General features: G+C 47.9%; 1 protein-coding gene across 1 annotated transcript in view; it reads left to right on the top strand.

Moving 5' to 3' along the window:
- GBF1 (golgi brefeldin A resistant guanine nucleotide exchange factor 1) overlaps positions 1 to 27,758 on the top strand; it is a 573,313-nt gene that overhangs the window by 3,391 nt on the left and 542,164 nt on the right. Inside the window, 1 exon segment of the mRNA XM_030203372.1 lies at positions 18,821 to 18,926. Coding sequence (XP_030059232.1) covers positions 18,831 to 18,926 — 96 coding nt within the window. The 5' untranslated portion in view covers positions 18,821 to 18,830.

The following is a 27,758-nucleotide window of genomic DNA, read 5'->3' as shown; positions in this document are numbered from 1 at the left end:
AATCCTTTCTGATCGCGGCGTTCAAGTAGCAATGTGTGGTTAACTGCATCAATGCCATCGATTATATCGAATTGGAGAAGAATTACTTGGTTGCCTTTGCATAGGTGTTGTTTAACATATGTAGTTAGAACTAGCAGTAATGTTTCTGTTCTATGTGATGATCTGAAGCAAAATTGTGACCAGTATAAAATAGAACATTTTTCCAGATAAAAAGAGATTTGTTTACTAATGTAGGTTTCTAATGCTTTAGTAAAAAGGGGTATGCTTGCCACTGGACGGTAGTTTGCAGGCGATGTTATGTCTAGCCTAGATCCCTTCAGTAGTGGAGTGAGAACAATTTTGTCCATATCAGGAGGAAGAGAGCCAGTTTTTAACAGCTCGTTGAGATCAAGTAACTAGTTCCCTCCCTTCTATAGGGATGTATTTGAGTAGGTGTTTTGGGCATTGATCCAGGGAGCAGTTGGCTCAGGAGCATTTCAACAATATTGATCTTAATCCTCATCTGGGTAGTGGTTGAAAAGATTCCCAGTTTTGGTCAATTTTGAGTCCTTTGGGTTGGATCTCCGGCAATTAAGACTGAACTACGGGTTTGGCTATTTTCCTCTGTTGGAGTAGCCTTAGATAGTTCAGACCTAATTTGGAGGATCTTAGTGGCGAAATGATCAGCGAGGTCTTGGGCAATGAGACATGTATTAGGTTAGAAAAGGGTATGGTTATTAAAACAGACAGTCTTGATAAATAGTTAAGTGCCGAATATTAAATTGATTTTATTTCTTTAGACCAACAACTTAAATGGAGAAATTAGACCTTACCTTCTAATTTGCTTTCCTTTAGTCCCTCTGGACTGGCCCAGGATTGGACTGATAGGTTGTGAACTCCTTCCAGCAGGTGGAGACTGAGAAAATCTGACTCAGAGAGCCAATAAGAGCCCTGGCCATGTGGCCTAGATTCAGTATAAGAGTAACAAAGCAGAAAAAGAATACATTTCTGTGCCACTGGGACTCTGAGCAGCCACCAAGCACTGAAAACATGCAAGAACAGGCCCAAGAAACCTGAGTGCTTTGATAGGGCAAACATAATCCTTTCTGGGAAGATGTCTGCACAGCAAGTCTATAAACGACTTACACATAGAGAACAATACAATACAACTCCTGATTGAGCATTTAAACCTTTTTTTTTTTTTTTTAAAGAAGAACACGCTGAGCAGCTCCGTCTTTGACTTCTGTAAACAAACTCAATGAACCCGAACGAGATCAAAAGGAACTTCTTATTGAGAAAACTGTAAACCACCGAGCTGTAATGACGGGAGGGACCTGGGCTGGTCCGGAGGGACTAAAGGAAAGCAAATTAGCAGGTAAGGTCTAATTTCTTCTTCCTTAGCTTCCCTCCGGTCCAGCCCAGGATTGAACTGATGAGATGTAACAAAGCAGTACCCTTAAGGGAAGGACCCCAGCAAACCCGCTGTGAGAACCCTAGCCCCAAAGACCGCTTCCTGATGACACTGGACATCAAGCCTGTAGTGCTTAGAAAAGGAATGCAAGGAAGCCCAAGTTGCGGCTTTACAGATGTCTACGGGCGGCACCAAAGACTTCTCTGCCCAAGAAGCAGCCTGACTCCTTGTCGAGTGGGCCTTGAGCTTCTCCGGAACCAGTTTCCCTGCCATAAGGTAAGCGGATGATGATATGTCCTTAAGCCACCTTTGAATAGTTGGCTTAGAAGCCGCCAGGCCTTTGCGAGGACCCCCAATGAGAATAAAAAGCCGGTCTGACCGCCTAAAATCGTCTGTGACCCTGAGGTACCGTTTGAGTGCTCTCCTACCATCCAATTTCCGCAACTTCTTCTGATCCTCCGACCTGGAGGAGGAACCCAAAACTGGCAAAACTACCGTTTGGGAGAGATGAAAATGTGAGAGCACCTTAGGAAGAAAAGATGGAACCGGACGCAAAACCACTCGCTCCTTAGAAAACTGTAAGAAAGGAGACCGACAGGAGAGGGCCTGCAACTCAGACACCCGCCTAGCCGAGGCAATTGCCACAAGAAAAAACACTTTGAGAGTCAGATCCTTAAGGGAATATGAAGACAAAGGTTCAGAGAGTGGGTTAGTAAGAGTGGACAGCACTAAGTTCAGGTCCCAGGCTGGTAAGATGTCTCTGATAGGAGGACGAATGAGACTGACTCTCCTCAAAAAAACGGGACACATCCGGATGACTAGCCAAGGACTTACCCTGTACTTCCCCCGAAAACAGGATAAAGCTGCAACCTGCACCTTCAGAGAAGAAAGAGCTAGACCTTTCTTTAAACCCTACTGCAAAAAATCTAGCATCTCGGCGACAGAAGCCTGAAGAGGAGTCAGACGCCTCTCCAAACACCACGCCTCAAAAACTCTCCAGGTTCTAATAATTGAGGGACGTTGACTGTCGACGCGACCGGAGCATGGTGGAAATGACTTGTGAGCAGTAGCCTCTCTTCAACAAGAGGCGACTCCTGGTACCCCCCTGTCGTTTGACATGTGCCACCGCCGTCGCATTGTCCGAAAGGATGCATATGGCAGAGCCTTTCAGAAGATAACAGAATGCCTCCAATGCTAGGCGAATCGCTCTGGTTTCCAGCAGATTGATCGACAGGGAGGTCTCTTGGAAAGCCCTAAGGCCTTGAACAAAACTTCCCATGCAATGAGCTCTCCAACCTTTGAGGCTGGCATCCGTCGTGACCACTACCCACCGGGGTGCCTCCAGGGGCTTTCCCTTGGTCATATTGCTTATATGCATCCACCAGGAGAGGCTGCTGCATGCCTGAGCTCGTAGAGGTAACCTCGTCCACAGAGAATCCGATTGAGGAGACCACCTGGACAGAAGGACAGACTGAAGTGTCCTCATGTGCGCTCTGGCCCAAGGAACTCGCTGTCATGGAGCCCAACACCTGTAGATAATCCCAAGCCATAGGAACTGACTTCTGCAGCAAGTTTTGAATCTGTGACCTTAACTTGAGGATCCTGGATGGGGGCAGGAGAATCAGACCGCGAACTGTGTCAAAAGAGACTCCCAAGTACTCCAGAGACTGAAAAGGAACCAACCGTCTCTTCGCAAAGTTGACTACCCAACTGAGAGACTGTAGGAACTGGACCACCCGAGCCATGACCTGTACACTCTCCTGATAAGACTTGGCCCGGATTAGCCAGTCGTCCAGGTAAGGATGTACTAAGATGCCCTCTTTCCTGAGGGCAGCCGCCACTATTACCATTACCTTGGTGAACGTACGGGGAGCAGTAGCCAGACCAAAGGGAAGCGCACAGAACTGAAAGTGGTGGCCCAAAACTGCAAAGTGAAGAAATCTCTGGTGCATGGGATGGATCGGTATAGGAAGATAAGCCTCCATCAGATCCAGAGCCATGAGAAATTCCCCTTTTCTGACGGCTACAATTAAGGACCGAAGGGTCTCCATTGGAAAACTGGAAATTTTGAGAGCTCGGTTGACTGCTTTGAGATCCAAAATGGGTCGAAAGGATCCCTCTTTCTTCGGGACCACGAAGTAAATTGAATAACGGCCCTGCCCGAGTTCTGACGATGGCACGGGACAAATAGCCTGAAGATCCACCAGTTGTAGAAGCGTATCCCGCACGGCCCTCGACTTGATCCAAGATCAGCAGGGAGACTCCAAAAAGACATCGGTAAGAGGTCACGCGAACTCTAAGGCATACCAGTCGCGAATAACCTCAAAAACCCACTGATCGTTGGTAATTTGGGCCCACCTCTGATGAAACTGGGAGAGGAGGAAGGATTAGAGGAAGAGTTTTGGGAAGACCAGCTACCTTCCGATCACACGGCGGCTCCCTTGCCTCCGGGAGAAGATCCTTCGATGGTCTGGATTTTTCATAAGGAGGACCTTCAGGAGCTTATCTCCTTAATCTCATCCACGCCCCATTTTGAAGAGGATCAGACCCTGGCTTCAGAAGTCCGAAAGGTGGACCTCTTGGTCAAAGGTACCAGGTCTTCGCCAAGAACATTTCCCATGCATCAGGACATTTGGGATATCATTCAAACTCAGTGGGATGCTCCTTTCGTCCAGCCCAATCGATGACCCGCCTTTACCCAGTGCCAGAGTCAGATAGGGCCCTTCTGAAGGTCCCAGTGGTCCACGTGGTAGTGTTTGCGGTTACCAAGCGCAATACGGTCCCGGTGGACAGTGGTACTGCCCTCAGGGATATTCAGGACCGGAGGTTGGATGCTCCTGAAGAACAGTTTTGATGTCTCCTCTCTGACGGTTCAAGCGGCCATCTGCAAAAATTCCATATTCAATTTCTTGATTAGGCTGTAAGAACATGAGAGTTGCCCACTGGGTTAACCTATCACAGTATCCTGTTTCCAACAGTGGCCAGCCCAGGTCTCAAGTACCTGGCAGAATTCCAAAGCATAGCAAGATTACATGCTACTTAAAAGTAGGGTTGTGTTTAATTGCAGTTAGATATTGCAGTGTGATTATTAATTTTTTTGTTTCGTCCAAACATCTCTTCTGCTCCCGTACACTCCCAACTCCTGTCCTCAGCGCAGTCCAACATCTTTCCCCTTCATCCGTGATTCAACATCACACCACCCTCCCTCCTCCCCCACCTCCATGCCTATCTTTAAAGATGGTCCTCCTTTTACTAACTTTTAAATTACCCCAACACTGAATGGATAAATTACACTCTCAGATATGGTTAGGGAAGTAAAAATTCTAGATGCCATAAATTTAGTGATTTTATGGAGCATTTGCTCTAGGAAGCAACCAGAGGGGGAGAATACAGTTGATCTAGTCATAACTGGTATGCTGGATCTGGTGCAGAAGGTTTTGGTGGTGAGGCTGCTAGGCAATAGTGTTCACAGTGCGACCAAATTTTTCATCACTGAAAAGAAGACACTAAAAATAACTGCCGTAGCTCTTTATTTTAAAAAGGGACATTATAATAAAAGGAGGAAATTAGAAAAATAAAAACCTAAAATGAGTGGTTGCCAGGGTCAAAGGTTCATTCCCATGCTATTACTATCTCCAACGAATCTGCTCCATCTACTACCCAATTAGCTACATATTTTGAGCAGAAAATCATAAAAATTAGAACGTTATAATGTTTAAAGGAGACGCTATGATATAAATGACCGAAGTGACACAACCTCACTGGTATCAGAACTGATAGATATTGGTTGTCATCCTCTCCCTCTTCATTCTCTGTGTTGAAATATTTACTATTGAAATATTCATCTTCTAACTGTGTACTGGATTCCTTCCTTAGTTTTCTATTAAAAGCAGCACCTCCTGGCCTGTATATAGAATCCCTAAAATCGCATATCTCTTTTGCTGTCCTTGGGTCATTTCCCCATAGGCAAAGGGTCCATAATGTTAACCCCTATTCCTAAAAATCCCCTGGTAAAAATAAATGATGCAACAAATTACAGGCCAATGGTTTGGTTAAGTCATCCATATAAATACAATTATTACATTTACATCCCTTTCAAAGATTCTACTGATGAAGTGTGTTTACACTTTCAAACAACAACAAAACCAGGGGATACAAGATGAAGCTAAAATATGGTAGATTTGAAACAAATAGGAGAAAGTTTTTCTTTACTCAGTGTGTAGTTAGACTCTGGAACTCGTTGCCGGAAAATGTAGTGACATCAGCTGGCCTTACGGAATTTAAAGGGGGTTTGGACAGATTCCTGAGGGAAAAGTCCATTGAACATTATTAAGAATTCATTTTTTTTTTTTTTTTGGGGGGGGGGGGGTTGCCGGGTTCTTGAAGCCTGGATTGGCCACTGTCGGTTGCTGCTCAGCAGGATTTGGGTGTCTGGAAGTCGCAGGTGCCCGTTTTGTCTGGAAACTCTGCCCTTTTAGAGCAACAGCCTTTCTCTTGGGAACGGTCTGTGTGTCATCTGCTACGCTTGGCTGAAACTTCTTCAGTATCGGGCTGAGCAGACAGGAGTTCCTGAAGGGGAATTCCCTCTGAATTTGTTCTGCAGATGTATAAGGCTTTTCTGTTGCAGAAGTCGGGCCCAGTTTCAGCGTCGTCTTCTGGGTTGTCAGAGAATCAGTTCTCTACTGGGTTCTGGGAGGAGGACCATATTTCAGATGCAAATCTGGAGTTGCCGTCTCTTGATGAGGATGATCATGTGGGAGATCCACAGTTTTCTGAGGACACCAGTATGGTGGACCTGGGCACGGAGATGCTACTCCCTGGGGAAGACCCTTCAGTGGTAAGAACTTTTGTAAGGAAGATTTACAGGAGCTCATCTCTTTAGTTGCTTCTACCCTGCATTTGAGGAAGAATCCACGGCTGTGGAGGGCCGTAAGGTGGGTCTTCTGGTAAAGGGTATTAGAAAGCCAGGCAAGACCATTTTCTATGCATCAAGACATTGGAGATATCATTCAGGCACAGTGGGATGTGCCGGATTCTCTTTTCTGACGCTCACGGTCCATGATTCATCTCTATCTGGTTCCCTATCAGTACAAATCTGTCCTCCGGTGGTTGACGCGGTTGTCTTCGCTGTTACCAAAAGAAATACAGTACCCATGGATGGAGGGAAACTTACTAAGCTTAGATTTAGAAGCTGCACCAGCTGATGAGCCTTGAAGCTAAAAAGATTGTTGTACAGCCACACCTAAGGCCATAGATTTAGAAGAAGCCCTCAGTAAATCATATAAGGTATCGGCCAAGAAGACAGAACCTATCTCAGTTTTATCAACTTCCATGTCTATAGAGGCTAAATCATCTGCAGTCCGATCTAACACTTTCTCAGACCAGTGAAAACAAGCCCTGGACACCAATGAACCACAAATAGCTGCCTGAGCCACTAGAGCAGAAATATCAAAACTATTCTTTAATAATCTCCATGGAGCAATCTTGAAAATCCTTAAGAGCTATTTGGAGTAACTCTGTAAGGTTACTAGAGTTCACCTATTATGGTCCAAAGAAGGCCAGAAGAGCATCTTTCAGTAAATGGAACAGTAACTGAATTACACTTCACACACAGCAAGCACAAGATTATCAAAGAGGAAATTTTTCAATGGTGCATATCTATCTAGATCAAACAATGCACTATAAATACTAGTATTAAGAACTATAAGTAAAATAGTTAATTATAAACTTTTACTTGCATATAACTAATTAAAATAATTACAAGTAGTAACGGAATTGCATGTAGTAGACAATATACTTTGGGGGGGGGGGGGGAGGGGGCTTCAGGAAAATAAAAAAAAAATTCTCCGATTTTGCTACTTATGCTTTTGATGTCAAAACTGTTTAAGGCTAAACAAAACTTGAGGGTATAGTTTCTCATTTAATTTATCAGATCCATACAACAGAAAAGTTTTTGTCGTGGTAACAGAATTACATATTCCAAACTACTGTACTTATGAAGATATGATAAATTCATAAGCCAGTATTATGTAATGGTAAATTTATATGATACAATTGTGCAAATTACTGTTGATATCTACACCACATGAAAGCTACTTAAATTTTCAGAAAATACCAATCTTTGGGTTTTGGATCTGGCTCCTAGAAAACAGCATTTTCCACACACACCCAGTCATTGTCTTTCTCCGAGGGTAAGCAGGCCATCGTATTCTCACATCTGGGTGATGTCATCTGATGCAGCCTGGTGCGGATGCTGACCAGCTTTCCTGGGCGAGTGTGGGTCCCTCAGTTTTCGTGTTTCTGCGGAGCAGGGAGGATGCGTCTTCGTGTTCTCCTCGCAGTGTCTCTTTGCTTTTTAAGAACTTTACTTGAATTCCATTATTATGTTTGTCAATTATCTGGCCCAGCATGGTATCTGGTTGAGGCTTTGCTGATGAACAACCAGACCCAGTACCAGTGCAGAATATGGGAGGAACCTGAGGACTTGCTGCAACAGAGTGATTGGTTTCATCTTCAACAGATATGTCCTCTTCATCTTTAGCTAGCTTTGCTACTAGAGCAGTCTATTTTCTTGGATATTTTGGAATCAATTTTTTTCAAATTTTATTTTTATATACTTTAATTATATTACACAAGTAATAACTTGTTACATGCAACACAGGGAAACAATACAATTTCAATATGTCCTCACATACTAAGGAAAAAAATAAACTTCGATATCATTTTGTTTGTATTTAACCCTTCCTTAGACCACAGACTTGGGGAGTGACCAATTCATTCAAGGAAATCAAAGTAGTGTACAATAAACAAGAAAGGCTCAGCCTGCCCACCATATTGGGAGGGATAAATATACCCTAAAAAAATACATTCTATATAGCCTATTTACCAGTTGTTAATTCCCCTGATACCCTCTTCAGGTCTATGAAAGCCTTGAGCTGATCCGGTACAAAAAAAAAACATTTAATTCCCAAATATCTCACTATACATTTGCAAGGGTAAGCAAGAAAAAAGTAGCTCCCAAAGATTTTGTTTCTTCTCTCATATCTAAGAACCTTTTCTGTTTTATCTTGAGTAGATCTAGTACGTCTGGAAATATCCATAGTTTTTGACCACAACATTTTTGGTTAACATTCTTGAAGTACAACTTCAAAATGGCATTAAAGTCCTGTTCAAATACGAATGATACTGGTAATGTGGCTCTTTTTGTTACTTCTGTTAATGAATCCTCTAAAATCAAGGAAATATTTCTTAAATCATCTAATTTGTCTTCTTCCTGAACTTGTTCCGTTTCTTCTTGAGAACCTGCTTGTCTCTTCTCTGGAAGAAGAAAAAACGTATTTATAGGAAGAATATTTTGAGCTGACATTTTCAAGTTTTCAATTAGGTTTTTTTTGAATAGTTCTAAAGGAAGAATTCCAACAGGTCTTGGGAAATGTAATATCCTCATATTTAGACGTCTGTTATAATTTTCAATTTGTTCTATTTTTTGACGTGTAAGCAAATTGTCTTTCATAACAGCAGAAACATTTATCCTTAATAACTTAATATCAGTTTGATATTTTTGTACCTGGTCATTGAAGTCCTGCTTTAATTTATCCATCAATTTGGAGAGCTGCTCCACCATTGAAACTAGTGGTGTTGTTTCCTGAGTAGATTTAGTAACAGAAGAGTTTAGTCTTTCAATTGCCTGCCAGAGGGCATCAAGAGTAACCACCACGGGAGGGTTCAATACACCCTTCTTATCCAAGGTCTCAACTACCACAGCTGGTCGTTCTGATGAGGAGCCGTTACCACAGGGCCCAATTCCAGCGCCTTCTGCGTTCTTGGGACCCGTCAGCTCCACCCACGACCCAGTGGGACATGGTGGTTTCTTGGCTTCTGGGGGAGATAATGTTGTTTCATGGTCTAGGGGTGTCGAGGTTCCTCCTTCGGCACATACAGCAGAACTTCCCCTGGTAGTAGTCCATGGGCTCTGGAGTGCGAAGCTGTCGAGGGTTTGCTGCTTCGGGGAGACATAAGGGCTGGCAATGGTAAGGTCCTTACAATCCCTTTTCTTTTAGTATGAGGCATAGCGGCAAAAGAAATCAATTCAGGAATCTACTGCAAATCGTCCTAAACAGCCTCACTCTTCTCAGCGTGTCGGCGCCATCTTGGTCACGCCCCCCTGTTTGGAATCAATTTTTCAACTCTTCTTTTAGGCTTTCCCAAAGCGTGTGGTGTAGTATAAAATTGAAGGGTGAGAAGTTGCTCTTTGCAGCAGTGCCAGCTGAAGTTCCTTCACTAAGACGAGAGATTAGCAGTCAGTGGCATTGTCTAAATCCAGAGTGAAGCAAATTTAAGAAGGGAAGTCAGCAACAAGAGAAAAATGTATTAATGACCTTATGGGGCATTTTAAGCTCTGTTGATTCTAGGCTCCTGGGCTTTGTTGCAGTGTGCTGGCAGGCAGGAGGGGGTGGAGCTGTAATGCCCACAGACCTGGAAGTGCTTTCTATCAGTAGCACTCTGGGTTCAGCAGGGCAGTGGGGAGCAGAGCTGCAGTGCTAGCCGGGACTCAGGGAGCTGGAACAAACACGCGTGCACGGGAAGAGTTACAGCTGGGCCCTTGGTGTGTGAGAGAGAGAGAGGTGAGTGCCAGATTTCGGGGAGCAGAATGGGGAGAGCTTGGGAAGGCTTCCTTGAAGTCAAGAGCTACAGACTTGTATTAACTAATAAAATTGATTTACTAACCAATTTGAATTCGGAAGTCAAAAGATTATTAACATTTTACTTTGTTAAGAAAACTACATAATTAATCATAGATAATACAGTTGACTGTGCAATTGACAGAAAATATGAGACAGGAAGTGGTTGCTATATTGCCAGAATAAAACCTAGAAATTATGTAGCTCTGCTATAGTATAATAAACTCTTGTTTGCTGACCTTTTATTTCTCCACAAGTATCAAAAAAACAAAAGGAGGAACAAGAAGAAGATGCGTTCCACATTTTTGTTACAATCTCTCTGGCTCTGGCACATTTACTGTGGAATTCAGATGCCCCTTGTTCCTGGTACCCCTTCTTCATTGTAAGGATCCCATGCATGTCCGCAGCTATAACAGAGAGATCTCCCCCACAGGGGCATGGGGGAGATTACCATCAGCCCTATTTCTGACCATCTCTTTCCTGCTCAGCCAGCGACCTTACAAACTAGTTAAAGGAGAAAACAAAAAATCTCTTGTATCTGCCAAGAAACCATCGGGAGTCGACAGCCGGTGGCTGCAGATGAAAAACAAAAATAAATTGCTTCAAATAAAAAAAAAAAAATTATAGATTTTGTTTTTTAATGCCAGCAATATGGTTTCTTTGTCTGGAAACATGACAACTTGGGGTCCTGTTCTGTACAGGTGCTTTCCCTCACAGAATTTCTGTACATCTCATTTGCATGCAATTTGGTCACTGTATATGAATCTGTAAGTTCAACAGCGGTTGCCATATTTAACGGTGACCTTTGAGCATTGGGACCTAAGTTTCTGAAAAAAAACCAGTCAAATTTACACTGGAAAATTAAGCAAATCTGGTCCCATTAGAAACCTATTTATCCAGCACATAATTACGTCTACTGAGAAATACTATAGATTCAACTATGTAATATCCGTTCTTCCTTGCATTAAGTGACAGTTTTGTTCGTATGTTATTTTTATATTTTGGTTTTGTAAACATTTCAGTTTTCTCAAAATACTTGAACTAAAAAAAATGTCAAGCTATTTGTTCACTTTTAATAAACATAATTTCTGATCATGATGGTCACTTATTAAACCAGCACAGCTAAAAAGGCATTCACAGCTGCACTGGCAGGAAGTGGAATGTTCAGTCTAATTAAAAAGTTCTTCAAATCGGGCAAGGCTGCAGTACTTATTGATGTCTTCCGACTATGTCTGCAGGTACTGATAAGAGAATTGTTTCTGCAGTTGCTGTAGTCATCAGGTTGGAGAAGTATTGCTCAATTACATTTATGAGGCCAGTCACCAGAAGCTTAGAAGAAGTTGTTGCTGTCTTGTAAGTGAGAGTTTCATGAAACCTTGTAATGATGGGCACCAAGTAGGCTATAAACATCTCTTATGACTGCAGGATGCTCAATGACCCAGCAACAGGTTTCATGGCAGAAACCTAATTAACAAAAAGTCAACTCGCCTGCAGTCACTTCTAATTTCCAATTTAGTGCAAACCACATTAAACTGATCTTCACCATCTGAAGATACAGATGTTTGGGAGTTGATACTAGAGAATGCACTGGGAATGTGATTAGGAAAGATGGCTAATGTTGGGATCAAATGGGAAAACTACTACCACATGCCTAATAAAATGGAAATTTGGGTCACGTGACGCTATGAGGAAGGGTGATCGCAAGTGAGCGACGCTCCGGCCCTTATCCTAAACCTCCGAGAATCGCACTGAATTTCGGCCCCGAAAAACGCGTGTAACGAGACTAGAGCAAAGGCAGCACGCAGGGGTAATAGCCTCAACAAAAGAAAACGACTCCGATGGCGACAAAATCGATGCAGAAGGAAAAACTCAGGCAAAGCGGCGGAATCCAAGATGGCGGCGTCCCCGGACCCCGCGGGATCAGTCTCATCGGCCTGGGTGGCAGAGATCACCACAGAAATGTCGACGGTTCTGGAAGAGATGCTGGAGAGGCGATTAACACCTATAAGCACCAAGCTGGAACAGCTGCAAACGCGGATGGAAGATCTGACACGCGAGTGTGTGGCCTTCCAAACGAGGACGAGCGAGGTGGAAGACAGAATGACGGAGGTGGAAGAGACACAAAAGACGATGCAAAAGAAAATGGAGTCGGTGGAACAAAAACTGGAGGACCTAGAGAATAGGTCCAGACGGAATAACCTGAGACTGGTGGGGTTCCCTGAAAGCGTGAGAGACCAGGACTTAACAGTGGAGGTTGAACGCTGGCTTGCAAAAGCTGTTGCATTTCCGGCGGAGATGGGCCCAGTAAGGGTGGAAAGAGCCCATAGAATAGGACCCCGCAAGACTCATATGTACAAACCCCGAGTGGTTATCATGCGGATTCTCAACTTTGCCCACAAGCAATTCATATTGAAACACTCCCGTGTGGACAAGCAACTGTCATATGACAACAAAGCGGATCCTGTGCTTCCAGGACTATTCAGTTGGAGTGGCGGGGCGCAGACGGGCTTTCTCACCAATATGCACAAAACTCTTTGAGTGGAAAATCAGATTTGCTTTAATATATCCTGCTACCTTAAAGATCACTCATAAGGGAACAGACCACTCTTTTGAAGCAGTGGCGGAGGCGCAGAGGTTTGTCTCACAGTTGGAGGAAGAACAGGCAACCGGCTCGGGCTGAGAGGAGACACTTGGAGAGGGCGATTGAAGCCCGGAATCTCTATCGGAGTGGAGGTTTGGCAGCAAAAGGCAGCAACCGGAGAATATTGGAGACAAGTAATCACGGGGACTTTGCATGGGCCTTAGGGGTTGGAGAGATGGAGGTTGGGACATGGACATAATTTACCTCTCTCTAACCCCCACTACTCAGGGGGAGGGGTGGGAATTGTGCAGAAAATTTAAAGTTTATAGGGTATAGTTTGAGTGGGTTCTGTTAATAAAAGTTGGAAGTTCTGTTAAGCTCAAAAGAGAAGAGGTTGATGACGCTATGTTAAGCTGGATATAGGAGGGGGAGGATGAGGGGGCATCCAGACGTGACAGTTTCCATACTGGGAACAGAGGTCAAGGTGAGGCAGGGTTGGGAAGGGGGGGAGGGGAAGGGGGAACAGGGGGAGGGGAAGGTAAAAGGAACGGTATGTGTGACAGGCTGTCAATGATTATAACAGATAAGGGTGACCAGATCCTATTTGAAAGACAAAGAAATGTAAATGCAGGATTAAAACCAGAGAGGTGCTGGCTGGGAGGCCTCTCTGGAGGTGGAGTTTACGGAAATAAGACTGTTGTTATCTTGAATGGGTTGAGCTCATGGTAAAGCTGGTATCTTGGAATGTCGGGGGCATTAGTTCCCCGATAAAAAGATCCAAAATATTATAACAACTGCAGAGATATAAAGTGGGTAGGAGATTGCATAGCGGCAGCGGCTATAGGAAAGAAAGGAGGGGTGGCGGTGTTAGTCCGTAGAGGGGTGGCAGCCGCCATTCATCCAATATTCATAGACCCGGGAGGTAGGTTTGTTTTAATTGAATTGGAACTGCAGGGCCAAAAAATTATACTGTGTAATATCTATGCACCCAATCAATATGACAAAAAGTTTTATACTAGTGTGATTAATCAATTACTCAATTGCACAGGGGCCCATTTGGTGGTGGGGGGTGACTTTAATACGGTTTGGGATCCACAACTAGATAGTTCACAGGGGATGCGTAGAGATATGGGGGCATCTGACAGGGGATTGCGCCGCATGGGGAACTTGCTAGACCTGGTTGACGTATGGCGGGTTCTCCATCCTATGGAGAGAGATTATACACACTTATCAAGAGCCCATTCCACACAAGCGAGGATTGATTATGTGCTGGTGTCTACAGGATTGTTTAGCAAGGTTCTTAAAGCAGAGATAGGGACCTATACAATATCGGATCATGCTTGGGTACTCATGGAATGGTCCGCGAACTCTCAGGTGGGGGGCAGAGGCTGTTGGAGGTTCCCGATGGAGCTATATAGAGACATACGCTTTAAAGAGAAAATTGTGGGTTGTTGGCGGGATTATGCAAATTTAAATGGGGGGCATGTAAGTGACCCAATTCTGTATTGGGACGCTGCGAAGGCGGTACTTAGGGGAGAAGTCATCAGTTATTCACATTTTGTAAGGGTGGCTCGTAATAGAGGAATTTTGAGACTGAGCGCGCAAATTTGCAAAGCCCGTAAACAGTTTGGTCAGACACATAGTACGGCTCATAGAACGCGTTTAATGGAATTGCAAGTGGCATTAAACGAGCATTTGCACCAGAGGGCAGCTAAATCCCAAGTCTACTATAAATACCAATTATATTTACATGGTAACAAGATGGGCCGCTTGCTGGCTCGATTGGCAAAGCCCAGAGGGGGAGGAGGAAGGGTGCTCCAGTTGAAGGATAGTCAGGGGAATGCAGTGCGGAAAGATGAGGATATATGTAGGGTCTTTCAAAAGTTCTATAGCCGGCTATATGATAAACCGCAGGAACAAGGGCTGCCGGGACATCTTTATTTAGAAAATCTTAACCTGCCAACTTTGAGGCAGATTGACCTGGAAAAGCTGATTAGGCCAATACAGGAAGAAGAGGTGGCATTGGTGATAGCAAGGGGTCCACTTGGTAAAGCCCCGGGACCGGATGGGCTTAGAATGGAATTTTATAAGACACTAGGAGAGGAAATCATACCAACGCTGACCAGGTATCTAAATAGAGTGGTGGAAGTGGAGAAATTGCCGCATACGTTATCCTCGGCACAAATTATAGTCCTACCAAAGCAGGGCAAGGATCCATCTAAGCCAGAGTCCTACCGCCCCATTTCTCTACTAAATGTGGAAGCAAAAATATTGGCCAAGATAATGGCTAATCGGGTAGCAGGAATGTTACCTAGATTGTTACATGAGGCGCAGGTGGGGTTTGTGGAGGGGAGGACAGTAGCAAAAAACTTAAGGAGAATACTGATGGCACTAGAGACCCGAAAGAGGAGTAAGATCCCGTCAATGCACAATCATAATGGGAGGTGGGGGGTGGGCGGGGGGGGGGGAAGGGAGACGGGGAGGGAGGGATGGGAGGGAAGGGAGGGGAGGGAAGGGATATAAGGAGCTGCAAAAGTCTGGATAAGAGCATCATATGTAAAGGGAAGGGAGGGGAGGAGGATTGCCCTTTCCAGTTTGTAGTGGACACGAGGATTTGAGTTTGCTTGTATGGTCAGTTATTGTGTTATTGTTGCTGCAATAGTGTGGAACAGGTGGGATGACTCTGTGTTAAATCCTGAACAGCAGTTGTTGTTTATATATACTAAGATATGTATGTTTTACCAGCTTACTTAATAAAAACATTTAAAGTGAAAAAAAAAAATAAAAAGATCCCGTCAATGCTTATCAGTTTCGATGCTGAAAAAAGCATTTGAGAGGGTACGCTGGGACTTTATGTTTACCACTCTAAGGGCATATGGGTTTGGGGGGCGCTTTTTGTCGGTAGTTAAAGCCTTATACCATGCACCTCAAGCCACAGTTCTGGTAAATGGTTTAGAATCAGAATGTTTTCCAGGAACAAGGCAGGGATGCCAACTATCGCCCTTGCTATTCGTCTTAACCCTGGATCCTTTTATTAGAGACGTGGCAGATAATGTTTCAGTGAGAGGCGTGCGGGTGGGAGATAGTGATTGCAGCGTTCGCAGATGATTTGCTGGTGTTGTTGACTGATCCGAGGGAATCATTGATAGCCTTAATGGAAATCATACGGGAATATGGCGACTTTGCGGGCTTACGCATAAATTTAGCTAAGTCAGAGGCGTTGGCCTCCTCAGAGGAGGTGAGACAGATATGGGGGGGAACATTTCCGCTAGTTTGGGCAAGACGGTTCATTTACATATCTGGGCATCAGATTGACATTGGAATTGGAGCAGTTATATAATCTTAAGGATTTGATAAGAGAAACCAAGAATCATTTGGAAAAATGGGGAAATCTTCCATTATCATTGAGAGGACGGATAAATTTAGTGCAGATGATGATATTTCCCAAGTGGCTCTATGTGCTGCGGACATTGCCGCTTCGTCTGACCCAGAAAGATTTGAAGAGGCTATATGGAATTTTCAGCAGTTTCTGTTGGGAGCAAAAAAGCCAAAGATATGGTTTTCCTACCTGCTAGGGAATTGGAATCAGGGGGGCCCGGGAATCCCCGACCTATATGTGTATAACCAAACTTGTTTGCTACGTCATCTGGGGGACTGGGTTTGTAAGACTAACATATATACTCCGACTGATATGGAAAGGGAGTATTTTGCCCCCTATGATTTCCTCTCTTTGTTGCTTATGACCCAGAAACAACTTCCGTGACAATTTAGTGGCTTTGTGATACATCAATGAGGGAGGTATGGAAAGGGTTGGCAAGAAAGTTGGGGGGGAGCTATACGGTGTCTGACCAACTGGCAATAAGGGGGAATCTGACCTTCCAGTCAGGTACAGATAATCCAGTATTTATAAAATGGGAAAGAGAGGGTATTAAGAAGCTGGAACACCTCCTGGGGAGAGATGGAGAACTAATAGGTTATGAAGAATGGCAGAGACGAGTAGGAGTTTCTTGGGGGAATAAGTTCGCGTATGTCCAAATTAAACACTATGTATCTGCTTTAGATCAACCTATGCTGAGACAGGGTTTGGAGCAGAGTGAGGGATTTTTTTCAAGAAACAGAAGCAACAGGCCTGTCGGTGTCGGTTCTTCATAAAGCATTGATCCGTCGGGGACCTCCAGCAAAGAATTATGAGGTTATAAAAGGTAGATGGGAACAAGAGGCAGGGAGACCCCTGGTGGTTTGGGAAGGGGGAACCATGCTGAAGGGAATAGCAACCCTTACGTCAGATGAAAGGCTACGCGAGTGTGGCTATCGGACAATCATGCGGGCATATATGTCAGGGCAACAGTTGTCACATATAGGCTCCCCGCAAGGAGCGAGTTGCATTAAATGCAGTCAAACCCCACATACATTGTTCCATGCATTTTGGGCATGTCCAGGGGTAAGGACTTTCTGGACACAGGTTGAGAGATTCTTGTCCCGGATACTAGGATCATCAGTAACGGGAACTTGGGATCACTTTGTATTGGACACGAAAAGGGCCTTCAGGACACACTCAGCGGGGGCACGCACCTTGTGCCGTAAGCTTAGCTTGGTGGCGCGGAAGACTGTTCTGCAGTATTGGACGGCTCCGGAGTCGCCGGCTTACTGGCACTGGAGAAATCAGGTACACCTTTTAGCAACATGGGAAGCACGGGAGGCTAGGGGCTCCCCGAAGATATTTTCACATTTTAAACAGATATGGGGCCCTTATCTGGAGACATTAAGCCCTAGAGGGCGTAGTTTACTACTTAATTGGCATAATGCGTCACCCTAACTTGAAGGTTAAAGATAATCCTGATTACACATAAATTTCGTAGTTAAAAGACAGCGGGGGGGGGGGGGGGGGGGGGGGAAGGGGGAAGGGATCTCTCCGAGCTATCAGAATACAAGCCAGGAGGGAGATCGGGGAGGGAAGGGGTGAAGGGGTAAACAATCGGATGGTATCACTGGAAAGAAGAGGGGAATAGGGGTGGGGGGGAGAAGGGTGAAAAGGGGGGGGGGAGAAATAATGTTGGATTATGATAATGATCACAGACGACAATTGCCTTTGTAGATTCATGTGTGCAAATTTTATTTCTGTATTGGTTGGTCAATAAAAATGTTGAAACATAAAATGGAAATTTGAAAAGGAAGTTGACAGGCAACACATGCGTGCTATGGACGATTCTAAGTCTATGTGCATTATTAAATTATTTAAAAGTACTGAAGCCTTTAAGTACAGTAACCAGTTTTGCTTCATACTATACAACAAGAATTTTGAGTCCTTCCTTCCAGTTGATACCTTGCTTAAGTTCGGATATCTTTCAGAAATATCACAATAATTGCATGTTTTAATTTTTGATTTACTTTTACACAGTCAAATGTGTCAAAGGGTAGAGTTCCCTCCAGGCTGACTATTGTTACCCATTGTATTGTGAAAGCTCTGCAAACAGCTGCTAAGGGCCTTTCATCAATGGGTCTTTTTAAATATTGAAAGATACTATTTATTTAGACAGAGAGGAAACCTGCAAGGGCACGTCTCTGGCTTGTACAGATATTAGCTCGGCTCAGCAACATTGGTTCTGAAATTGAACCCTTCTCAAAAGATTTTTCCTTTGTGTCTTTTTTTGGTAAAGGAAGGTGTGTGTATGTATATATATATATATATATATGTGTGTGTGTGTATATATATATATATATATATATATATATATATAACACACAAAAGAGAGGTCCAAATCTCCTGTGAAATCAGAACAAAACAAAAAATGGCAGAAGATAAACCAAAAAACAAGGGAGTAAGAGCGCCAGAAAAGTTTAATGGGTCCCATTAAACTTTTCTGGCGCTCTTACTCCCTTGTTTTTTGGTTTTTTATGTATATATACACACACACAAAATTTTATTTTTTTAGAAAATACTTGTACAAAACAGTGAGACATAAGTGATGTTCAGGTATTCTAAATTATGCTGCTTCGAATCGGTCTACACAACCTGCATATTTATTACATAGGCTGCACAGACCTTAAATGCTATACTTATTTTAATATTTTAAACAGGACTGGAAACACTGGCCTGAAGGAGGGGCCAGAATAAGAATTTGATTTATTCCAGCTAGGCACTAACCCTGTTTTGATGTTTGTTTCCAGGACTGCCAGGATGGTGGATAAGAGTATTTACATTATTCAAGGAGAAATCAAAACAGTTGTGAGTGCCATAAAACGTAATGCCAGATGGAGTACTCATACCCCTTTGGTAAGTAGACTTAAATTGTGTGGGTTAGCTAGCATGGAGTATTGATTTTTTTTCTTTATATGCTGTCTTTAGTGCAATAAAATTTCATTATACTGTATAGTTGTTTTATACAGTTGCTTCTGGAAAGGTGGCTATTCATTATTAGTGCTTGATATTCATTTTTTAAACTCTTCATACTGTACACGTCATTTTTCTGTACCAATGCAACTATTATAGTAAATTTATGTCCATACAATGCATTGTATGGACAGTTCAGTTGTATGTTGAGAATTTCCCAAAAGCATCCTTACCCAGGGTGTGTAGCGTCCAATCATATTTCCCTGATTTTCCCTTTAGGGCATTTCCTTGTTTCTCTATACATGCTTTGTCGGCTGTAAGCTCAGACTAGCTCTCTACATAGATGTTTTGCTGTAAAGCAGTATTGGTCTAGCTGTATGAATTAAGTGATTTGTTAATTTTTGAGGGTTATGGTCTAGTACGGTTTCTCCCTAAAGGCTCAGGAGGAACAGAGCGACCTTATTTCCTATTCCTTGTATTGCCACTAATTATTGTTATTCTCCGAGGACAAGCAGGCTGCTTGTTCTCACGACTGGGTGACGTCCGCGGCAGCCCCCACCAACCGGAAAAAAGCTTCGCGGGACGGTCGGCACGCAGGGCACGCCCACCGCGCATGCGCGGCCGTCTTCCCGCCCGTGCGCGACCGCTCCCGCCAGTTCCTTTTTTTCCGCGACTGGAGAGAGTTGTGCTTTTGCCACTCTCTCTGTTTTCAGCCGCCGGATTTTCTCGATCGCGTTTACGCGGATCGTCGCTTTGCTTCTGGTTACCGTACGGTTCCCCTTTTTGTTCAAAAAAAAAAAAAAACAAAAACCTGCGCGTGTGGAGCACGCGCTCCCCTTTTTCCCTCGCTTCTAGCGGGGACGCCACGTTGCGGCCTAGTGGTCGCTCGGTCGTTTCTTTTTCCGTGGTGTGATTCCAGCCACCATTGACGACTTTGACTTCGCCGACGCGATTTTTCCGTCGATGTCCGCGAAGGTCCCGAGTGGATTTAAGAAGTGTGGTCGCTGCGGCCGGCCGATCTCGCAGACCGACACCCACGCTTGGTGCCTCCAGTGCCTCGGGCCGGAGCACAATCTCAAGTCGTGTTCTTTGTGTGTAGGTCTCCGGAAACGGACTCAGGTTGCGAGGCAAGTTCTGCGGGACCGTCTTTTTGGAACTTGCGCCGGCCCCTCGACGTCGACCTCGACGGCATCGGTATCGACGGCCGGTCCTTCGAAAGGAGACGCTGCTTCGGAACTGGGTGCGACCATTAACTAACCCCACCATTCCCAAGAAAGCAGAGTCCCAGTACAGGATCCACTCTGACCCAGAGCTCATGCGGCCCCAATTGCCCCATGACTCAGCGGTCGTGGATTCTGCTCTCAAGAGGGCACGGAGTTCGAGGGATACCGCCTCGGCGCCCCCGGGGCGGGAGTCTCGCACTCTGGACTCGTTTGGGAGGAAGGCCTACCAATCCTCCATGCTCGTGACCCGCATCCAATCATACCTGCTCTATATGAGCATTCACATGCGGACCTATGTGCAACAACTGGCGGACCTGGTCGAGAAGCTCCCGCCGGAGCAGTCCAGGCCTTATCAGGAGGTGGTCAGGCAGCTGAAGGCGTGCAGAAAGTTCCTGTCCAGGGGTATTTATGACACCTGTGACGTGGCATCTCGTGCTGCGGCCCAAGGTATAGTGATGCGCAGGCTCTCATGGCTGCGCGCCTCTGACCTGGACAACCGCACCCAGCAGAGACTGGCCGACGTCCCTTGCCGGGGGGATAACATTTTTGGTGAGAAGGTCGAGCAGATGGTGGACCAACTGCATCAGCGGGAAACCGCTCTCGACAAGCTCTCCCACCGGGCGCCTTCAGCATCCACCTCCACAGGTGGACGTTTTTCCCGGGCCCGGCAGGCTGCACCCTATTCTTTTGCGAAGCGTAGGTACAACCAGCTGGCCCGAAGGCCTCGTCAGGCACAGGGACAGCCCCAGCGCGCTCGTTCTCGTCAACAGCGTGCGCCTAAGCAGCCCCCTGCGCCTCCACAGCAAAAGCCGGGGACGGGCTTTTGACTGGATCCATGGGAACATAGCCGCCCTACAAGTGTCCGTACCGGACGATCTGCCGGTCGGAGGGAGGTTAAAAGTTTTTCACCAAAGGTGGCCTCTCATAACCTCCGACCAGTGGGTTCTCCAAATAGTGCGGTGCGGATACGCCCTGAATTTGACCTCCCTGCCTCCAAATTGTCCTCCGGGAGCTCAATCCTTCAGCTCCCATCACAAGCAGGTACTTGCAGAGGAACTCTCCGCCCTTCTCAGCGCCAATGCGGTCGAGCCCGTACCACCCGGGCAGGAAGGGCAGGGATTCTATTCCAGGTACTTCCTTGTGGAAAAGAAAACAGGGGGGATGCGTCCCATCCTAGACCTGAGAGGCCTGAACAAATTCCTGGTCAAAGAAAAGTTCAGGATGCTTTCCTTGGGCACCCTTCTGCCAATGATTCAGAAAAAAGATTGGCTATGTTCCCTGGATTTAAAGGACGCATACACTCACATCCCGATACTGCCAGCTCACAGACAGTATCTCAGATTCCGCCTGGGCGCACGGCACTTTCAGTATTGTATGCTGCCCTTTGGGCTCGCCTCTGCCCCACGAGTGTTTACAAAGTGCCTCGTGGTGGTGGCGGCGTATCTACGCAAGCTGGGAGTGCACGTGTTCCCATATCTCGACGATTGGCTGGTCAAGAGCACCTCGGAGGCAGGAGCCCTCCGGTCCATGCAGTGCACTATTCAACTTCTGGAGCTGCTGGGGTTTGTGATCAATTACCCAAAGTCCCATCTCCAGCCTACTCAGTCTCTGGAATTCATAGGAGCGCTGCTGAATACCCAGACGGCTCAGGCCTACCTTCCCGAAGCGAGGGCTACCAATCTCTTGGCCCTGGCTTCGCTGACCAGAGCGTCTCAGCAGATCACAGCTCGGCAGATGTTGAGACTTCTGGGTCATATGGCCTCCACAGTTCATGTGACTCCCATGGCTCGTCTTCACATGAGATCTGCTCAATGGACCCTAGCTTCCCAGTGGTTTCAAGCCACCGGGAATCTAGAAGATGTCATCCGCCTCTCCACCAGTTGCCGCACTTCACTGCTCTGGTGGACCATCCGGACCAATTTGACCCTGGGACGTCCATTCCAAATTCCGCAGTCCACGAAAGTGCTGACGACGGATGCATCTCGCCTGGGGTGGGGAGCCCATGTCGATGGGCTTCGCACCCAGGGTCTGTGGTCCCTCCAGGAAAAGGATCTGCAGATCAACCTCCTGGAGCTCCGAGCGATCTGGAACGCACTGAAGGCTTTCAGAGATCGGCTGTCCTGCCAAATTATCCAAATTCGGACAGACAATCAGGTTGCAATGTATTACGTCAACAAGCAGGGGGGCACCGGATCTCGCCCCCTGTGTCAGGAGGCCGTTGGGATGTGGCGTTGGGCGTGTCAGTTCGGCATGCTCCTCCAAGCCACGTACCTGGCAGGCGTAAACAACAGTCTGGCCGACAGACTGAGCAGAGTCTTGCAACCGCACGAGTGGTCTCTCCATGCCAGAGTGGTACGCAAGATCTTCCGAGCGTGGGGCACCCCCTCGGTGGACCTTTTCGCCTCTCAGACCAACCACAAGCTGCCTCTGTTCTGTTCCAGACTTCAGGCACACGGCAGGCTAGCGTCGGACGCCTTTCTCCTTCATTGGGGGACCGGCCTCCTGTATGCTTATCCTCCCATACCTTTGGTGGGGAAGACCTTACTGAAGCTCAAGCAAGACCGCGGCACCATGATTCTGATAGCGCCCTTTTGGCCCCGTCAGATCTGGTTCCCTCTTCTTCTGGAGTTGTCCTCAGAAGAACCGTGGAGATTGGAGTGTTTTCCGACTCTCATTTCGCAGAACGACGGAGCGTTGCTGCACCCCAACCTTCAATCCCTGGCTCTCACGGCCTGGATGTTGAGGGCGTAGACTTCGCTGCGTTGGGTCTGTCTGAGGGTGTCTCCCGGGTCTTGCTTGCCTCTAGGAAGGATTCCACTAAAAAGAGTTACTTTTTCAAGTGGAGGAGGTTTGTCGCTTGGTGTGAGAGCAAGGCCCTAGAACCTTGTTCTTGCCCTGCACAGAACCTGCTTGAATACCTTCTGCACTTATCAGAGTCTGGCCTCAAGACCAACTCAGTAAGGAATCACCTTAGTGCGATTAGTGCTTACCATTATCGTGTGGAAGGTAAAGCCATCTCTGGAGAGCCTTTAGTCGTTCGATTCATGCGAGGCTTGCTTTTGTCAAAGCCCCCTATCAAGCTTCCTACAGTGTCATGGGATCTCAACGTCGTCCTCACCCAGCTGATGAAACCTCCTTTTGAGCCACTGAATTCCTGCCATCTGAAGTACTTGACCTGGAAGGTCATTTTCTTGGTGGCAGTTACTTCAGCTCGTAGGGTCAGTGAGCTTCAAGCCCTGGTAGCTCATGCTCCGTATACCAAATTTCATCACAACAGAGTAGTGCTCCGCACCCACCCAAAGTTCCTGCCGAAGGTGGTGTCGGAGTTCCATCTTAACCAGTCAATTGTCTTGCCAACATTCTTCCCCAGGCCGCATACCCGCCCTGCTGAACGTCAGTTGCACACATTGGACTGCAAGAGAGCATTGGCCTTCTACTTGGAGCGGACACAGCCCCACAGACAGTCCGCCCAATTGTTTGTTTCTTTCGACCCTAACAGGCTAGGGGTCGCTGTCGGGAAACGCACCATCTCCAATTGGCTAGCAGATTGCATTTCCTTCACTTACGCCCAGGCTGGGCTGGCTCTTGAGGGTCATGTCACGGCTCATAGTGTTAGAACCATGGCAGTGTCGGTGGCCCACTTGAAGTCAGCCACTATTGAAGAGATTTGCAAGGCTGCGACGTGGTCATCTGTCCACACATTCACATCACATTACTGCCTCCAGCAGGATACCCGACGCGACAGTCGGTTCGGGCAGTCGGTGCTGCAGAATCTGTTTGGGGTGTAAATCCAACTCCACCCTCCAGGACCCGAATTTATTCTGGTCAGGCTGCACTCTCAGTTAGTTGTTCTTCGTAGGTCAATTTTCTGTTATACCCTCGCCGTTGCGAGGTTCAATTGACCTGGGTTCTTGTTTTGAGTGAGCCTGAGAGCTAGGGATACCCCAGTCGTGAGAACAAGCAGCCTGCTTGTCCTCGGAGAAAGTGAATGATACATACCTGTAGCAGGTGTTCTCCGAGGACAAGCAGCCTGCTTGTTCTCACGACTGGGTTGACGTCCGCGGCAGCCCCCACCAACCGGAAAAAGCTTCGCGGGACGGTCGGCACGCAGGGCACGCCCACCGCGCATGCGCGGCCGTCTTCCCGCCCGTGCGCGACCGCTCCCGCCAGTTACTTTTTTCCCGCGACTGAGAGAGTCGTGTTTTTGCAACTCTCTCGTTTCAGCCGCCGGAATTTTCGACCGCGTTTACGCGGGTCGTCGCTCTTGGCCCTTTTGGCCTCTTCTTCTTTCAGTTTCGTTTGTTATCCAAAAAAAAAAAAAAAAAAAGAATTTTGCGCGTGTGGAGCACGCGCTCCTCCTTTTTCCCTCGCTTTCTAGCGGGGACGCCTCGTTGCGGCCTAGTGGCCGCTCGGTCGGTTTCAATTTTCGTGGTGTGATTTTAGCCACCATTGCCGACTTTGACTTCGCCGACGCGATTTTTCCGTCGATGTCCTCGAAGGTCCCGAGTGGATTTAAAAAGTGTGGTCGCTGCGGCCGGCCGATCTCGCAGACCGACACCCACGCTTGGTGCCTCCAGTGCCTCGGGCCGGAGCACAATCTCAAGTCGTGTGCTTTGTGTCTCGGTCTCCGGAAACGGACTCAGGTTGCGAGGCAAGTTCTGCGGGACCGTCTTTTTGGAACTTGCGCCGGCCCCTCGACGTCGACCTCGACGGCATCGGTATCGAAGGCCGGTTCTTCGGTACCGGTATCGATGCCCGAGACATCGGCACCGATGGCAGCGACCCCAGGAGAACAGGTCCCGTCGGCCCGCCGGTCCGCCGGCGAGAGTGGGGTAGAGAGACCGCGTGGGCAGTCGGCCCCGGTCACTCCCTCAACTCGTGAGCCACGGGACCGAACCCTGTCGGACCCGGTACCTCGAGACCGAGGGGGATCGACCTCCTCCTCCTCCATGCCCTCCGGCACCGGTGACGTGCACCGGAAGAAGGACAAGAAGCGCCGTCACCGGGAGCCCTCGGTGCCTGAGGAGGTGTCGACGCCGAAGCGTCATCACAGAGAGGAGAGATCTCCGTCGGTGGTGGAGGTACCGACGCGTCGGGGTTCCGGCACCTCGGTGCCGTCTCCTGGCCCCCAGCAGCTTCTGGCACCGACACCCTTGCCGGCCCCACCGCCTTTCTCGGCAGCGGGCCTGGACGAGTGCCTCAGAGCCATCCTTCCGGGGCTCCTGGAAGGGCTGATGCGCCAGGCTGTGCCGGCGCCGGGGGTGCTTGCGCCCTCGGCGCCGATGACTGTGGCGCCGGCGAGCTCTAGCCCGGCGCCGGGGCAGTCGACACCGCCGCCGCTTGCGGTGCCGGTCTCGACAGCCACGCAGGTGGAGTCCCCGTCGACGTCGATGGAGGGAGCTCCGTCCCCGCCGGCGCGGGAGTCCACCGCTCGACGACACCGAGGCCTCGGTGCCTCGACGTCGAGCCGGGCCCGGTACCGGACTCAGCTACATGAGCTAATGTCCGATACCGAGGATGAGGACTCGTGGGGGGAAGAGGAGGACCCGAGATATTTCTCCTCAGAGGAGTCTACGGGCCTTCCCTCGGACCCCACGCCGTCACCGGAGAGGAAGCTCTCACCTCCTGAGAGTCTCTCCTTTGCCTCCTTTGTGCGGGATATGTCTATAAGCATTCCCTTTCCCGTGGTCTCTGTGGAAGAGCCGAGGGCCGAGATGCTCGAGGTCCTCGACTATCCATCACCACCTAGAGAGTCCTCCACGGTACCGCTGCACAATGTCCTGAAGGAGACGCTGCTCCGGAACTGGGTGCGACCATTAACTAATCCCACCATTCCCAAGAAAGCAGAGTCCCAGTACAGGATCCACTCTGACCCAGAGCTCATGCGGCCCCAGTTGCCCCATGACTCAGCGGTCGTGGATTCTGCTCTCAAGAGGGCACGGAGTTCGAGGGATACCGCCTCGGCGCCCCCGGGGCGGGAGTCTCGCACTCTGGACTCATTTGGGAGGAAGGCCTACCAGTCCTCCATGCTCGTGACCCGCATCCAATCGTACCTGCTCTATATGAGCATCCACATGCGGACCAATGTGCAACAGCTGGCGGACCTGGTCGATAAGCTCCCGCCGGAGCAGTCCAGGCCTTATCAGGAGGTGGTCAGGCAGCTGAAGGCGTGCAGAAAGTTCCTGTCCAGGGGGATTTTTGACACCTGTGACGTGGCATCTCGTGCTGCGGCCCAAGGTATAGTGATGCGCAGGCTCTCATGGCTGCGTGCCTCTGACCTGGACAACCGCACCCAGCAGAGACTGGCCGACGTCCCTTGCCGGGGGGATAACATTTTCGGTGAGAAGGTCGAGCAGATGGTGGACCAACTGCATCAGCGGGAAACCGCTCTCGACAAGCTCTCCCACCGGGCGCCTTCAGCACCCGCCCCCACGGGTGGGCGTTTTTCCCGGGCACGGCAGGCTGCACCCTATTCTTTTGCAAAGCGTAGGTACAACCAGCCGGCCCGAAGGCCTCGTCAGGCACAGGGACAGCCCCAGCGCGCTCGTTCTCGTCAACAGCGTGCGCCTAAGCAGCCCCCTGCGCCTCCACAGCAAAAGCCGGGGACGGGCTTTTGACTGGATCCACGGGAACATAGCCGCCCTACAAGTGTCCGTACCGGACGATCTGCCGGTCGGAGGGAGGTTAAAATTTTTTCACCAAAGGTGGCCTCTCATAACCTCCGACCAGTGGGTTCTCCAAATAGTGCGGTGCGGATACGCCCTGAATTTGGCCTCCCTGCCTCCAAATTGTCCTCCAGGAGCTCAGTCTTTCAGCTCCCATCACAAGCAGGTACTTGCAGAGGAACTCTCCGCCCTTCTCAGCGCCAATGCGGTCGAGCCCGTACCACCCGGGCAGGAAGGGCAGGGATTCTATTCCAGGTACTTCCTTGTGGAAAAGAAAACAGGGGGGATGCGTCCCATCCTAGACCTGAGAGGCCTGAACAAATTCCTGGTCAAAGAAAAGTTCAGGATGCTTTCCTTGGGCACCCTTCTGCCAATGATTCAGAAAAACGATTGGCTATGTTCCCTGGATTTAAAGGACGCATACACTCACATCCCGATACTGCCAGCTCACAGACAGTATCTCAGATTCCGCCTGGGCGCACGGCACTTTCAGTATTGTGTGCTGCCCTTTGGGCTCGCCTCTGCCCCACGAGTGTTTACAAAGTGCCTCGTGGTGGTAGCGGCCTACCTACGCAAGCTGGGAGTGCACGTGTTCCCATATCTCGACGATTGGCTGGTCAAGAACACCTCGGAGGCAGGAGCCCTCCGGTCCATGCAGTGCACTATTCAACTTCTGGAGCTGCTGGGGTTTGTGATAAATTACCCAAAGTCCCATCTCCAGCCAACTCAGTCTCTGGAATTCATAGGAGCGCTGCTGAATTCCCAGACGGCTCAGGCCTACCTTCCCGAAGCGAGGGCCACCAATCTCTTGGCCCTGGCTTCGCAGACCAGAGCGTCTCAGCAGATCACAGCTCGGCAGATGTTGAGACTTCTGGGTCATATGGCCT

Source organism: Microcaecilia unicolor, chromosome 5 (assembly GCF_901765095.1).
Source record: "Microcaecilia unicolor chromosome 5, aMicUni1.1, whole genome shotgun sequence".
NCBI lineage: Eukaryota > Metazoa > Chordata > Amphibia > Gymnophiona > Siphonopidae > Microcaecilia > Microcaecilia unicolor.
The sequence above is the reverse complement of the archived record's forward strand: the minus strand, read 5'-3'. Positions and strand labels throughout refer to the sequence as shown.